This window comes from Saimiri boliviensis, chromosome 13 (assembly GCF_048565385.1).
Source record: "Saimiri boliviensis isolate mSaiBol1 chromosome 13, mSaiBol1.pri, whole genome shotgun sequence".
In the NCBI taxonomy this organism is placed as follows: Eukaryota; Metazoa; Chordata; class Mammalia; order Primates; family Cebidae; genus Saimiri; species Saimiri boliviensis.
Window position 1 is genome coordinate 66525594 of NC_133461.1, and position 16469 is coordinate 66542062.

Genomic DNA, 16469 nt, shown 5'->3' on the forward strand with positions numbered 1-16469 from the left:
GAGCACTTGGTGGCTGAAAGATTGCTGAACTTTGGAATCCACCAGATAGGCCAGCTCTGCAAGAAATGAGGGAAAAGTAAATTTAGCAATAGCAGAAATGGATAGTATTTTTAAAATTGTAAATATTTTCTTATTAGGAAGTTTCTTTAGGGTGGATGATGTCCCAGCACCAAGATGGTCTGTTCTTTTTAAACCTTCATCTCAGAGTCTGAAAAGATCTGGAAAGTGTTCTAGACTTCACACATGTCCTTGCACAAATTGCTTTAATTTCTTCCTTTAAACTTATGCTAAGGCCTAATCAAACATGACGAGAGAGATGAAGAGACAAGGCAACTCAAATGAAAACCTTTCAACAGACAACAGAAACAGACCCACAGAAGATCTAAAGAATGAGATTATCAGACATGGACTTTAAAAGATGAATGTTTAATATGTTCAAGGAAATAAAAATCAAAATTTAAAAATTCATCAAGGCCAGGTGGGGTGGCTCATGCCTGTAATCCTATCGCTTTGAGAGGCCAAGGTGGGTGGATCACCTGAGGTCAGGAGTTCAAGACCAGCCTGGCCATGATGGTGAAATGCCACCTTAAAAAAAAAAAAAAAAAATTCATCAAGGAATTGAAAACTAGCAAATGAATAAAATGTAACATTTACAACTGAAAATTACAATAATTGATAGGAAATCAATAAATAGGCTTATCATATTTGACACATCTGTAGGAAGAACTGGAAGGTGCATCAACAGAAAATCTCCAAACTCAGAGAAACTCAGACAGAAAATAAAGAAAAAAAGATACATGTATGTGGTGAAAAAGTCTAATGTAGGCATAATGGGAGTTTCAGTAGGATAAAAGAGACTTAATGGAGCAGAAACACCATTTAAAGAGATAATAGCTGATACTTTTCCATAGGAAGTACTTAGCTTGGTGCCTGGAACTTTTCATATGGTCAGTAGTAAATGTCAACTTTTCGCCGGGCGCGGTGGCTCAAGCCTGTAATCCCAGCACTTTGGGAGGCCGAGGCGGGTGGATCACGAGGTCGAGAGATCGAGACCATCCTGGTCAACATGGTGAAACCCCGTCTCTACTAAAAATACGAAAAATGAGCTGGGCATGGTGGCGCGTGCCTGTAATCCCAGCTACTCAGGAGACTGAGGCAGGAGAATTGCCTGAACCCAGGAGACGGAGGTTGCGGTGAGCCGAGATCGCGCCATTGCATTCCAGCCTGGGTAACAAGAGCGAAACTCCATCTCAAAAAAAAAAAAGTCAACTTTTCTTATCACCAATATTATTATTTTGCTCATCTCTGCTCCTATGGAAGACTTACACTGTTGGCAGTTTTATGAGAGTCCCAGTCCACTAGGCCTTTTGTTCACCAAAGGTCTTACAATCCTAGAGCTTTTGCTTCTACTGAAGGCCTGGAGTTGGGAGTCACAGTAGTTAAAATCTTATTTGAAATTAGAGTAAGTTTTCCTATGGAAACAATGTCATCAGTGAATGTGGGTGTCCACTGTAGAGTGCTGTAGCTCAGCAGCAAGCTTGAGAAATAATCATATTTTATTTACAGCGTTAGTTCAATGGAAAAATGCATGTTTTAGTTTCACATGCGTAGCCAACAAATGCTCACTTGGAACTCAGCCATCAGCCATCCAGTTGATGGAGTGGGGATTGCCTATACAATTAGTTCGGTCACTGTCACCCTAACCTCCTGCCTTTGATTCCTTTGTAAAGTTTAAGTCTCATTTGTAAGTGTCCTCACTGCAGGAATCAGAACATAATCTTTTTATCCCCTGTCCTTGTGTACTGCGGACTGCATGGGCGGTGAATCAGTGGATGAATTCGTGCATGCATTTGTGCATGCCTCCCGGAGAGACGGTTTGGCTGGTGAACAGCACACGGGATATGGGGAATGGGAAGTCTGAGTCTTGACTCTGCCTTTACTAGTTCCAGACCTGTGGGGAATCCGTGTTTCTCTTATGTGGGAATTGAAGATGAAGCCATCTCTTCTCTCCCTGACGGAGGGCTGCGGTGAGAACCAAGTGAGATGTGTGTGTGAATGTGGGCACATCGGTTCCCCTTTGTACCATCTAATCATCTTGTTTTTGTGGCTTCCATGCCCTTCTTAGTTGCATTTTCCTGCATTGCTAGCTCAGTTTTTCCCAGATCAGAGTGTGAGGATTGAGGTTTACTCTGCTTGAGTGAGATCTGCTCTCACCACCATGAGAGGGAATCTTGTAGAATGTGTGGCAATAAAAACAGCATAGGATGGACTTGAGTTTGATCATGTTTTCTGCTTTATGTCACCATATTTTTGGTAGTGGTTACTGTGACTTGTAAAAATCAGACCTTTTTCTCTTCAGTGCGTAATTATCCCTCTGGTGAAAAGTGCTTGAGATGCAGAGGAATTATTTTACACCACCAACATAGTATTTAGGACCCAGAGCAAACAGGCCCAGTAAGTCCATAATCTGCTAAGCCCTGGAATGGGATCCAGGTGCAAAGTACTTCCATTCTCTCTGACTGAAAGGGAGGCCTAGACATAGAATCAAGCGAGGAATGAATTGGGGCTCTCCAGCGAGTTCACTGGTAGTTTTAGAAGTGATGTTCAGTGTTTTCACCTCCAGTCCTTGGTACAGCCACCTGCTAGAATACTTCACTTTGGGGACCTGAGACTTGTTGGGTGTATAGGACTGAGGTTTTCTGCTGATTGCTTTGTAACAAACCCAGCGCAGGGGGCCAAGTGTAGCAGGTGAGGGAGAGTACGAGGGAGGAGTATATTCCTTCCCCTTAGGCAAAGCTTCAAAAAAGTGCTTTGTGGGCCAACATGGAATTTGTGCCCATATTTCTGTGGAGTTTCTTTGAAGTCGGTAAGGATGCAGCGCTTCCTGGATTGAGCTTCCTGAGCCCGTTTGTCTTCTGTTCTGAGTTGATCCTGGTTTGGGGACTGTAGAAAGGGGAGTAGTAGCCATTCAGTAACCTTGGATTGCTAGGGCCCAGGCCTGGGGGCTGGAGTCTCACTCTTTCCAGGCAGGGCCAAGGCACCCTCATGCTTCAAGCTGTGGAGGTGCCTTCCCACGTGACCTCATCTCTGCATCTGTGAGCTCCATCTGCCCCCAGAGTGGGCAAGTCTGGCAAGCGTGGCACTGCCCTCATTACTATGCACTGCCTTCACCTGCAGGCATTTCCACACAAGGCCACCTGCCTGCTAGGCAGGGCAGGCTGAGGCAGGGCAGGTGGGGTGTGTGTGCTGGTGTCTATGGTGTCTGATCGGACCTTTACTTCTTTTGGTCACCTTTAGGGTCAGAACAATCCAAACTATTAGTCATGCACAGTTCTACCTATTTCTCTCTTTATGTTATTTCTTTCTGCTCACAAGGTCTGCTGTCCTGTATAGGCCTCCTGAATTTCCTAATTTAACTCCTTGTCAGTGCTGAAGATGCTGAAGACGTTTTAGAAGCATGTGGCAGGGCACATGGCTCACGCTGGTAATCTCAGCCCTTTGGGAAGCTGAGATGGGGATCACACGTGGCCAGGAATTTGAGACCGGGCTGGGCAATCCAGTGGGACCTCGCCTCTACCAAAATAAAAATAAAAAATTAGCCTAGCGTGGTGGTGTGTACCTGTCGTCTTAGCTACTTGGGAGGCTGGGACAGGAGGATTGCTTGAGCCTGGAGGGAGGGTGTTGCAGTGAGTCGATATTGTGCCCCTATATTCCAGCCTGGGTGACAGAGTGAGACCCTGTCTCAAAAACAAACAGACAAACAAAAGTCCAAACCAAAACAAACAAAAAGCAGCACATAAGCCTTAAAGTCTAAACATTTAAATGGATGACTGAATAAAAAAATAAACAAGTAAATGCAAAAATCCTTGTCATATAGGTTATCTCGATTCCAAGACCAGAAAGAGATGCTGGAATTATCAGGTGACCCCCAACGGGATGTGACACACGGGGTCAGTTCTGTAGTGTACGTTATAGGCAAATCAAATTCTCTCCAACATTTTGAGAAGAATCAACTCAAGATTTGAAAGGCTACCATGCATCCCGTAATTTTTGTGCCCAGTTTTTTTTTTTCCTTATTTAACTATATTACGAGGAACGGAATCCCTGAGTTTATGGGTCTTGGAAGTTGTTATTTTCTGTCCATAAGAATCATGTTGATTTATAATGTTATCAGCAATGTATATTCCTCATCAGGTTCCTAAAACACCTTATCACCTGAATATTCTCGAAAGGTCTGCGGAGCAGTGCTTAGTGAGTTTGGAGTAAAGGAGTCAGTAGGAGTGTGGTGGATGTTATGAAGAGAGATCAGAGAGGAAAGCCTTTTCTTCTCAGTGCCCACTTTGATTGAGTCACAGTGATTCCCTGCAGGGCTGTGTTGAAAAGATTTTAAGGCCCTTTTCAGGTTCAATAAGATAACGTGTCTTGAATTGATTACTGATGTCTACCATGAGAGCAGGATTATGCAGTCTCAATCATAATCTATTTACCTGGGAGGTATCATTCTTTTTATTTATTTATTTATTTGAGACAAAGTCTCTCCTGTTGCCAGGCTTGAGTACAATGGCGCAATCTTGGCTCACTGTAACCTTCACCTCATGGGTTCCAGCAATTCTTCTGCCTCGGCCTCCCGAGTAGCTGGGACTACAGGCGTGCACCACCATACCCAGCTAATTTTTGTATTTTTAGTAGAGACAGGGTTTCACCATGTTGGCCAGGATGGTCTCGATCTTTTGACCTCGTGATCCACCTGCCTCGGCCTCCCAAGGTGCTGTGTTTACAGACGTGAGCCACTGTGCCCGGCCTCATTTTTTTTCCAACTATACATTCTGGGATACATGTGCCGAACGTACAGGTCTGTTATATAGGTATACACGTGCCATGGTGGTTTGCTGAACCCTCAGCCTGTCATCTACATTAGGTATTTCTCCTAATGTTATCCTTCCCCTAGATCCCTACCCTGATACAGGCCCTGTGTGTGATGTTCCCCTCCCTGTGTCCATGTGTTCTTATTGTTCAACTCCCCCTTATGAGTGAGAACATGTGGTGTTTGGTTTTCTGTTCCTGTGTTAGTTTGCTGAGAATGATGGTTTCCAGGTTCATCCATGTCCCTGAAAAGGACATGAACTCATTCTTTTTTATGGCTGCATAGTATTCCATGGTATATACATGCCATATTTTTTTTATCCAGTCTATCATTGATAGGCATTTGGATTGGTTCCAAGTCTTTGCTATTGTAAATAGTGCTGCAGTAAACATACATGTGCATGTGTCTTAATAGTAGAATAATTTATAATCCTTTGGGTATATACCCAGTTATGGGATTGCTGGGTGAAATAGTATTTCTGGTTCTAGATCCTTGAGGAATCACCACACTGTCTTCCACAATGGTTGAACTAATTTACTCTCCCACCAACAGTGTAAAAGCGTTCCTATTTCTCCAGATCCTCTCCAGCATCTGTTGTTTCCTGACTTTAATAATTGCCATTCTAACAGGCATGACATAGTATCTCACTGTGGTTTTGATTTGCATTCCTCTAATGACCAGTGATGATGAGCATTTTTTCATATGTTTATTGGCCACATAAATGTCTTCTTTAGAGAAGTGTCTGTTCATATCCTTTACCCACTTTTTGATTTTTTTTTTTCTTGTAAATTTGTTTAAGTTCTGTGTAGATTCTGGATATTAGCCCTTTGCAGATGGAAGACTCCAAAAATTTTCTCCCATTCTGTAGGTTGTCTAGTTACTCTGATGATAGTTTTTATTTTTTATTTTTTTATTTTTATTTTTTTGTCTGTGCAGAAGCTCTTTAGTTTAATTAGATCCCATTCGTCAATTTTGGCTTTTGTTGCCATTGCTTTTGATGTTTCAGTCATGAAGTCTTTGCCCATGCTATTTCCTGAATGGTTTTGCCTAGGTTTTCTTCCAGGGTTTTTATGGTTTTAGGTCTTATGTTTAAGTCTTTAATCCAGGTGTCCCCAAACTTTTTACACAGGGGGCCAGTTCACTGTCCCTCAGACCGTTGGAGGGCCGCCACATACTGTGCTCCTCTCACTGACCACCAATGAAAGAGGTGCCCCTTCCTGAAGTGGGGCGGGGGGGCGGATAAATGGCCTCAGGGGGCCGCATGCGGCCCGCGGGCTGTGGTTTGGGGACGCCTGCTTTAATCCATGTTGAGTTAATTTTGGTATAAGGTATAAGGAGGGGGTTTAGTTTCTGCTTTCTGCATATGGCTAGCCAGTTTTCCCAACACTATTTATTAAATAGGGAATCCGTTCCCCATTGCTTGTTTTTGTCAGGTTTGCCAAAGGTTAGATGGTTGTAGATGTGTGGGGTTATTTCTGAGGCCTCTGTTCTGTTCCATTGGGCTATAGCTCTGTTTTGGTGCCAGTACCATGCTGCTTTGGTTACTGGTAGTGTAGCTTGAAGTCAGGTAGTGTGGTGCCTCCAGCTTTGTTCTTTTTTGCTTAGGAGTGTCTTGGCTATATGGGCTCTTTTTTGGTTCTATATGAAATTTAAAGTAATCGTTTTTTTTTCCTAATTCTCTGAAGAAAGTCAATGGTAGCTTGATGGGGAAAGCATTGACTCTGTAAATTACTTTGGGTAGTATGGCCATTTTCACGATATTGATTCTTCCTAACCATGAGCATGGAATGTTTCTCCATCTGTTTGTGTCCTCTCTTATTTCATTGAGCAGTGGTTTGTAGTTCTCCTTGAAGAGGTCCTTCACATCCCTTGTAAGTTGTATTCCTAGGTATTTTATTCTCTTTGTAGCAATTGTGAATGAAAGTTCAGTCATGATTTGGCTCTCCATTTGTCTATTATTGGTGAATAGGAATGCTTGTGATTTTTGCACACTGATTTTGTATTCTGAGACTTTGCTGAAGTTGCTTATAATCTTAAGGAGATTCTGGGCTGAGACGATGGGGTTTCCTAAATACACAATCATGTCATCTGCAAACAGAGACAACTGACTTCCTCTCTTCCTATTTGAATACCCTTTATTTCCTTCTCTTGCCTGATTGCCCTGGCCAGAACTTCCAATACTATGTTGAATAGGACTGGTGAGAGAGGGCATCCTTGTCTGGTGCTGGTTTTCAAAGGGAATGCTTCCAGCTTTTGCCCATTCAGTAAATTGGCTGTGGGTGTGTCATAAATAGCTCTTACTATTTTGAGATACGTTCCATCAGTACCTAGCTTATTGAGAGTTTTTCACATGAAGGGGTGTTGAATTTTATAGAAGGCCTTTTCTGTATCTATTGATACAGAAAAGGGCCAAGTCCCAGGGCCAAAAATCATGTGGTTTTTGTCATTGGTTCTGTTTATGTGATGGATTACATTTTTAGATTTGCATATGTTGAACCAGCCTTGCATCCCAGGAATGAAGCTGACTTGATCGTGGTGGATAAGCTTTTTGATGTGCTGTTGGATTGTTTGCCAGTATTTTATTAAGGATTTCACATCAATGTTCATCAGGGATATTGGCCTGAACTTTTCTTTTTCTATTGTGTCTCTGCCGCATTTTGGTATCAGGATGATGATGTTGGCCTCATAAAATGAGTTAGGGAGGAGTCTCTTTTTCTATTGTTTGGGATAGTTTCGGAAGGAATGGACCAGCTCCTCTTTGTACTGGGAGGTATCAGTCTTAATCCGGAGGGGTAGGAAGCTTGAAGGCTGTTGTAGGAGTCCAGGAGTGAATCAAGTATCAGCGCTTGGTTTTCACAAATTGGTGGAGTTTTTTCTTTTCTTTTCTTTTTTTTTTTTTTTAACAAAGAGAGAATTTATTCACAGGGATTTTCAAATACAAACAAAATGGCACTTTAAAATTTTTTACAATATGAACATAGAAATAAATGTGGTACAGCACAGTACAATAATGGACAAAAGAAAACACGATCCAATCCTAGATTTATGTAGCAGCAGCCAAAAGTTTGTGAATCCTGATTTCATAATTATAGATTTACATACGACTAATAAGTGTGACAATTCAAACAGCAGAGGTTGTCATTTCAGAATAAGTGGTTGTTCTCAGAAAAGAATCTCATCTGAGGGATCAATTTCCCAGGAAGCAGATGGAACCAATTGCTGGGTGTGAGCACCTCTCTGACATCAACTATTCAAATGAGTATACAATGAAACACTGCCAGGCCCACAGGTAGGGTTTTACTGTACTTTATTTCAGGTTCTGGAGTCATAATTGGGTTTATTCTAATGTCTCCTCAGCAGTCAGTAATTTGAGCCCCTTTCATTACTGTTAAAGCAGCAGTGACTGTATCTTCAGAGCCTGCGAGGCTGTAGTAATTTGAGCTCTGCAACGTGAAACCAGAAAGCACTAAAAGTACGTGTGAGTTCTAGAAATTTGACTTTTTTTTTTTTTTTTTTTAAGAAGAAATTTAGGCTGGTGTGGTGGCTCATGCCTGTAATCCCAGCCCTTTGGGAGGCTGAGGTGGGAGGATTGTTTGAGCCTGGCAGTTTGCATTTGCCTGGCCCACATAGCAAGACCTTGTCTCTGCAGAAAAACCCCAGCATTTAAAAATAGCTGTGTCTGGTGGTGCACACCTGTAGCCTCAGGTACTGGGGAGGCTGAAGCGAGAGGATCACTTGAGCCCAGGAGTTTAAGGCTGCAGTGAGCTATGATTGCACCACTGCACTCCAGCCTGGATGACAGAGCAAGACCCTCCCTCTTAAAAAAAGGGAGAAATGTACACTTGGCAGGGAAGTTGATATAACCTAGTAAGAGCTGTAATAGGTTTTCACTAGGACTCAAAGAGTTCGGTTCTGACTCCAACAACCAGCTATATGACCTTGAGGAAGTCACACAGTTTCCTCTTTAGCAAAATGAGGGGACTGGACAAGATGGCCTGTGGTATTCTCAGAATCTTATGAAACGGAAAGTTATATACATAGATGGGTTTCCATCACTGTGGCCCTAAAGACAGGCCTCTCTGGTCCTGTCTGTCTTCCAAGGCTCCTTCTTCACCCAGCAGGCTTCATTCTCTTTTCTGCGTTCCCCCTTTGTGTCTTCACCTGCGACAGCCACGATTCCCCTGGCACTTCCCTTGTGTGTGTGTGTCACAGCCCCAGCGATGTTCCTGCAGGGAAGGCCAAGTCCCAGGGCCCAGTGACGCCTTAGCCTGGCTCCTGGCTCTCCTCGGCAAACCGTGGGCAGGGTGTGCCCCTGGTGGCCAGCCGAGGAACAGCACCCACCCCTGGAGGTCGTGAGCTGCGTCCACTTGAACGCTCGGTCCCAAGTCACTGGCCAGAGAGGATTCAATGGTGGTGTTCTTTGTAGAAATGTTTCCCTTTCTAAGACAAACTAAAACTTTGCCTATCCTTTTGTCCTGTTGTTTCTTTTCTATCAAATGTCTAAGAGTGTACATTTGACAATGCATTATGAAAGAGGTGAGAGTTAAAATGTTTAAAAATCAACAGTGACTTGTTTCGCTGAAAAATCAATGCTTAAATCTAAATTTGAGCAGACTTAATTTGCTGCTACAACTCTTCCGACAAGCTGGAGTTGACGCTTGAGCCCTTTGTAGAGGATGATGAGTAGAGCCGAACATTGAGCCCTGCCAGGGGGCATTTTCCTTTTCCACCTTCAAGGGCATTTTGGGGCTGGCCTTGCAGGATTTGTTTGTTGGCTGCTTTGAGAGTTGTGTCCATTGTTTTGAGCACATCCCTTGGGGGAGTATACGATAGATTCCAAAGGGGTGCTCTCCAGAGCGGTGCCCCCACTGAGAAGATGAACCCTCAGTCCTGTGCCCCCAGGCACCTGAGGGAACTGAGAAAGCGTGCGCAGCCTAAGGAGGAAGTCTGTGGGGCAGACAGGAACCAGGATAGGTTTCTCGCTGGGTGATAGGGTGAGCCTGGATATCGAGGAAGGAAGAAAAGGAGCAAATCGAAGTGCTGTCTCCTGAGCTTGGGGTGGGGGCTACAGGTGGGGCAGCCCTGCCTCACCGTTTGTGTGCTAGCCCTCCTGCCGTGTGCCTTGCCCTGCTCGGGAACTCTTGGAGGCCAGGGAGGATGGAACAGTATCTCCCTGTCAATGGGGTCTAGCCTCCTGTTGGCATGGGAAAGGGAGGGTTTGGGGAACGCTGTTGAGCGAGTGAAGAATGAATGAATGAACGAATGAATGGACGAGCCCTGAGAAAGAGAATTCCTAAGCTGCAATGGAGAAAGGTAGAAATGAGCGGAGTTGGTGTTGCGGAGAGACCCCCACCCTGCCTACTTGGCAGTTTGTAGGAATCAGTTGGCCTCATGAAAGTGTGCTGCCTGCTGTAAGGAGCATTTTCCTAATCTTCAAGGGCAGGGCGGGGCAGGGCATCACGGTTTCTCCAGGGTTACATGGGCTAAAGTCGGGCAAGGATCTGCTCCTCCATAGGAGGTCTTAAAAATGACTGAGATGAAAAGAGTTGTGGCCTGGGGGACTGTGAGGGAACATGAGCCAGAATCCATACTTGAGGTGCAGCTCAGAAATAGCAGTGGCATCGATTGGCATCTCATGAGCTGATGTTTTAATTCTGCCATCACCTCTTTGAACTCTGTGCATTGATTTGCACGCAGCAGATAAACAGCAGCTTTGGTGCTGTGTTTGTTACGGCTCAGAGTCAGTGCAGGCTGCTCTCCTTGGGAGGCGAGACCTTCTAGAGAGGGATTTTCTGATGAGTATTAAAAACCAAGTCCCCTGTTGCCCCAGATTTGCTGGAATTGTCCCCCAAAAACAGGGCTGAGAAGGAGTAAAAATAATTCAGATTGCCAGCTGGTATTTCAAATCCCATTTCATATTTCGTGTCTGAAGAAAACCGCATTTCTCTGAATTTCAACATTTTGTCCTTGACCTTTTGGCTTTCAAAGTTACACCTTTAATGTAAGAGGATAAAATCAACTATGTTTTCCTTCCCTCGATAAATGACTTGTTTCCCTTTTGCTTATAGTTTTTAGGAAGCCTCCATGATCCTCTCAGGTGGGAACATGTTGGCAATGGCGCTGTGTTAATAAGGCCTCGGGTCCCGGGTTCTCTGCCTTCCCTGCCTCTCTCGGAACAGCAGCCATTAGCAACTGAGGGCAGGTGCTTTTCTCTACTTTCTTATACTTTTTGGTTAACTTTCTGACTTTATTTTCTAATTCCTTGAAATTTTAATTTCTACTATCATATTTTTAATTTTTTTTTTTTTTTTTGAGACAGGGTCTTACTCTGTCACCCAGGCCGAATGCAGTAGCGCAATCATAGCTCATTGCACCCTTGAACTCTCAGCCCCAAGCAATCTTCCTGCCTCAGCTTCCCAAGTAGCTGGGACTGCAGGCTCATGTCACCACACCTGGCTAATTTTTACTTTTTTTTTGTAGAGTCAGGGGTCTTGCTATGTTGCCCAGGCTGGTCTTATACTCCTGGCCTCAAGTGTTCATCCTGCTTTGACCTCCCACAGTGCTGGGGTTACAGGTGTGAGCCGCTACACCTAGACACATTTTAAATTTCTAAAAGGTCGGTCATATTCTCTGAATGATCTCTTAAAATAGCATCCTGCTCTTTTTTGTGTGTGTATGGAGCGGGGAGCATATGAATGTCTGGCATTTCTTAGTGAGTGTTCATGTTGAAAAAATTAAAATGTAAGTTGAAAGCTCTGTTTGTATTGGGACTTATCAACTGCCGCACACATGGCCTTTGGTTAGGGGACCCAAAATATCAGGAACTCGAGAGCTTTTTTTCCTCTTACCTAAAGGGGATCCCCCACTGCTTCTGTGTAGGCTTATGCAGCTCAGGGTGAACAGCACCCGGCCACTCCCTTAGCTGTGCCTGATGTCCCCAAGTCCAACTCTGTCTGCTGCAGGCTTCCTAGAGAGCAAAGCTCTGACCCCGGTTATGTGGCCTGGGGCTCCAGGGTGGGTTGTTGTGTAGCCTTTCGACTGATCTGTTTTCAGCCATGCCCTCCAATTCTTGACGTCTTCCGAGGCTCTGCGGCATGAATCGACCTTCTTCTTTATTGGCTTCTCTCCCTGCCGGCACTTTGGTTTCAGCTTCTTCATTCTCAGGGACCGCTTGTCCTCCTGAATTTTGTTGATACCACTTGTCTGGTGTTATCTCTTCTCCTATCTCTTTGACCTTGTGAATTTGTGTTTTTTATTTCTTAAACCACTTTACAAAGGCTTTGGAAGGGAGTGGATGTAAATGCATGTCTTCAATTTCCAGTGTGTAACTGGATCCTTGTCCCAATCAGCTTTAAATAACTATTTAAGAGTGAAAGATTTGAGACAAGACCATTATATAATTAAGCAGAATTTGGAAGTTATTACCCAACCATCAGATTCTAAAAAGAAAATGTTAGAAATGTGGAAATTAGAATTAATAGGTTTTATAGGGTGACACCCAGAGAAACAGATTACCTGTCTTTTGAATGCAAGGTTTTGAACAGAATGAATTCTATTTCTGCCAAAACAATGTGGTATGTTCACATACTTCTTCTCTACACCCCTCCCAAGATTTCCAAATCTCTGAAAATACATCCATGGTGAACATGTTCACTTTTGGTTAAATATTGTATATATGTCAGGCATGTTTCTGAAACTTATTTTTACCATACTTTTTTCTTTTTATGAAAGCAATACAGTTTTATTGTAGAAAAATATTGGTAAGAAATAGAAGAAAATCTTCTCCCACTCCCTTTCCCAGTCTCATCAACCAGAAATAGCCAGCCCTGTCCTCTGGTTATCTATGAGAGTTGCCGTCCTTCATCTTCTTAGTTATATCCTCATTTCTTTTCTAGGACACTGGGGTTGGGAAATCAAGCATTGTGTGTCGATTTGTCCAGGATCACTTTGACCACAACATCAGCCCTACTATTGGGTAAGTTCCTGTATGTCGTTCTACTTCACGTTGCTTCCTTTCACAGCGTCGGAATGGCCGCTCTGTCTGTGCCTGAGCCCTCAGGCAGGGCCACAGTTTTCATCCCAGCCAGTGAGAATCAATTCCAGCTGTAGATCGACAGAAGTTCAAGGACTTCTGAATACGTGTCCAGGCTTACTGTCCCTGTCAGTCATTTTTTTCATAGTTACCCTTCCTCATGCTTACCCTTCCAAGGTCATTTCCTTGATCTCTGAGAACATTATTCTGCAAATCTTGTCAGCATTATTTCCAGACGGAAGACGGTATTGCAGAGCAAATGCCTGATAATTCTGCTTTAAGTTGCCTGATAGTAAACCCTGGAAATGCCATCCGCCCGTACCTCAGTGCTGTCTGGAAAGTCTGTGGAGCAGATTGACTTTCCTTTTCTGGAATTATCTTTTTTTTCCCCCCGCCTTGAGACTGAGTCTTGCTCTGTCATGTTGCCCAGGCTGGAGTGCAGTGGGGCCATCTTGGCTCACTGCAACCTCCACCTCCCGGGGTCAAGCAAGTCTCCTGCCTCCACCTACTGAGTAGCTAGGATTACAGGTGTGCACCACCATGCCCAGCTGTATTTTTGTATTTGTAGTAGAGATGGGGTTTCACCATGTTGGTCAGGTTGGTCTCGAACTCCTGACCTAAAGCAATCCACCTGCCTCAGCCTCCCAAACTGTTTGGATTACAGGCATGAGTCACTGTGCCTGGCCCCTTTTCTGGAATTATCTAATGCCAGCATTTCCACTCCCATGCTTGGGGTGGGGTGGAGGTTCATTATCAAATTCTCCTGACCTTGGGATGCACAATCGTTTTCCTCTTCATCTCCCTTTTCCAATGAGCTCATTGGCCACGTGTGCTTTTGCTCTGCTGTTTGGCAAGTGCCTGCTTTTTCACTCTTAGAACTTGGCCTTGCTTATTTTTCACCCTGAGGATATCATGTCTTTGTAGGCAAGCTTTTGCTTTCCTCAGAAGGGAAAGAATGTGTCTGTATGTTTCGGGAAATCTGTAGGATTGTTGAGGATGGGAGACTATGAGAAGTGGAGAAAATCCATGGTGTGAAATACGTACTGCTCAAGAGTACAAGGCCGGCGGTTGGAACTGTGTAGCTGAGAAAACCCACATTTTGTTGTTTAAAAATGACTTCAAGAAACATATTCATGAAAATACCAAGAATTAGGAAAAGTCTGAGATTTTGCTCTAATTATAGCCTGCAACTTGTTAACAAGTTAGCAGTTGTAACTTTGTTAGCCTGACTCAGTTTCAGGGATGCTGGCAGAAGACAAAAGACTCCCGGGTCAGAGACAGAGGCAGTAGCAACAGCCAGAGTTTTGCATTTTGCATTGGTTTCCTTGGTCCAGATTTCTATAGGGTGACATGAGAATCAGACACCTCACATCCAGGGGGTTATGTCATGGGAGAGGAACCCTGAGCTGAGGGAACCCATGTCTTCTACATGGGGTGGTGAGAACGTTGGTCCTCAGCTCTAGTGGGAGACTCTCCCCTCCAAGGATGTTTGCTATGCAGGTTGAGCATCCCTAATACAAAAGCCGGAAATCCAGAATACTCTCAAATCTGAAACTTTTGAGTGCCAACATGAAGCTCAAAGGTCATACTCAAAATGTTCATTGGAATATTTCATATTTTGGAATTTCAGCTTTAGGCTATTCAGCTGGGTAAGTATAATGCAATTGTTGCAAAATTTAAAAAAAAATCCAACTGGGCCAGGTGGTTAACACCTGTAATTCTAGCTATTTGGAGGCCTAAGTGGGCGGACCACATGAGGTCAGGAGTTCAAGACTAGCCTGGCCAACGAGATAAAACCCCATCTCTACTAAAAATACAAAAATTAGCCAGGCATGGTGGCACATGCCTATAGTTCCAGCTACTTGGGAGGCTGAGGCAAGAGAAGGTGTTGATTGCAGTGAGCTGAGATTGCACCACTGCACTCCAGCCTGGGCAATAGAGCAAAACTCCGTCTAAAAAAAAAACATCCCAAATTCAAAACACTCTGGTACTAAACATTTTGGATAAGGAATACTTAGCCTGTACATGCATCCTTGAAAACACAATCTGGAAAAAACTGTGTTTGCTTGCAAGATGTGCACTATGTGAGAGACCGTAAAGAACTGTCTCCCAACATAGGTACTTCTATGATAGGTACACTTTTCATGGAGGAAATTCTTTTCACTCTGCTCTGGAATGTACTGTTTTTTTCCCATCTTATTTTTCACTTGGTGTGTTTTTTTTCTGATAATAAAAAGCAGAAGTGATAAGAATGATTATGAAGTATGGTTTCAGAAGATAGAAGAGAGATTTGTGCCTTCTGCTTTCTAAACTTTTGTTTAAAAAAATTTTAAGAACAAATCTGCATTCCTTTTCTAATGATCTTTTTTAAAAGTAAAAATACAATTTTTACTTTTAAAAAAAGCAAATTTACAGGGTGAGTACATAAAAAAATAAGCATAAGTGTTAAGCATAGGGATAAACATGATAACGTAGGATAGTTAGGTCATTTTGGTCACAATCTTTTGGGCAAAGAGAGTTGCTGTGCCAGTCCAGATTCAAGGGAGAGGAGACACAGGCCACCTCGTGGTGGAGGAGCCGCACATGCATAGAGGGAGGGTGGGGGATGGGGGATGGATCGTTGGTACCATTTTGGAGACAAACACAGTTGACAGTGTTTTTCTAATAAATGTTTTTCGGTGCTTTGGGGTTTTAAAAAACTTATGTATTACAATTGACCCTTGACCAACTCAGGGATTAAGGTTGCTGACCCTGGACAGTTGAAAAACCACCTATAAGTTTTTTTTTTTGAGATGGAGTTTTGCTCTGTCTCCCAGACTGGAGTGCAGTGGTGTGATCTCGTCTCACTGCAATCTCTGCCTCCTGGGTTCAAGCAGGTTCAAGTGATTCTCCTGCCTCAGCCTCCCGAGTAGCTAGGGATTACAAGTGTGCACCACTACGCTCGGCTAATTTTTATATTTTTAGTAGAGACAGAGTTTCACCATGTTGGTCAGGCTGGTCTTGAACTCCTGACCTCAGGTGATCCACCCACCTTAGCCTCCCAAAGTGCTGGGATTACAGATGTGAGCCACTGTGCCTGGCTCTACTTATAACTTTTGACTCTCCCCAAACTTACCTGCTAACAGCCAACTGTTGACCTGAAGCCTTACCAAGAACATAGTCAATTCACACACATTTTGTACATGATGTGTATTATATACTGTATTCTTACAGTAAAGTAAGCTACATAAAAGAAAACATTAAGAAAATCATAAGGAAGAGAAAATACATTTACTATTCATTAAGTAGAAGTGGACTATCATAAAGGTCTTCATCCGCGTCATCTTCACACTGAGTAGGCTTAGGAGAAGCAGGAAGAGGAGGGGTTGGTCTTGCTGTCTTGAGGGTGGGAGGCGGAAGAGATCGACTTAGAAGTGGGCCCATGCCATTCAAACCCAGGTTCCAGGGTCAGCGGTCTATGGAAACTCTCTGCACTTTCTGCTCTGTTTTTCCTATAAACTGAAAGTGCTCTAAAAAAATTGTTATCGGTTTAAAAATTATATCTTAGTTTTAAAAATTATGAAAAATTTTATA

At 43.5% G+C, this 16469-nt stretch overlaps 1 protein-coding gene across 2 annotated transcripts in view; it reads left to right on the forward strand.

Moving 5' to 3' along the window:
- RAB31 (RAB31, member RAS oncogene family) overlaps positions 1-16469 on the forward strand; it is a 156851-nt gene that overhangs the window by 57928 nt on the left and 82454 nt on the right. For both annotated transcript variants that reach the window (XM_010335629.3, XM_074383776.1), the window contains exon 2: positions 12760-12839. In XM_010335629.3, the coding sequence (XP_010333931.2) occupies positions 12760-12839 (80 nt within the window). The remainder of the gene's footprint in view (positions 1-12759; positions 12840-16469) is intronic.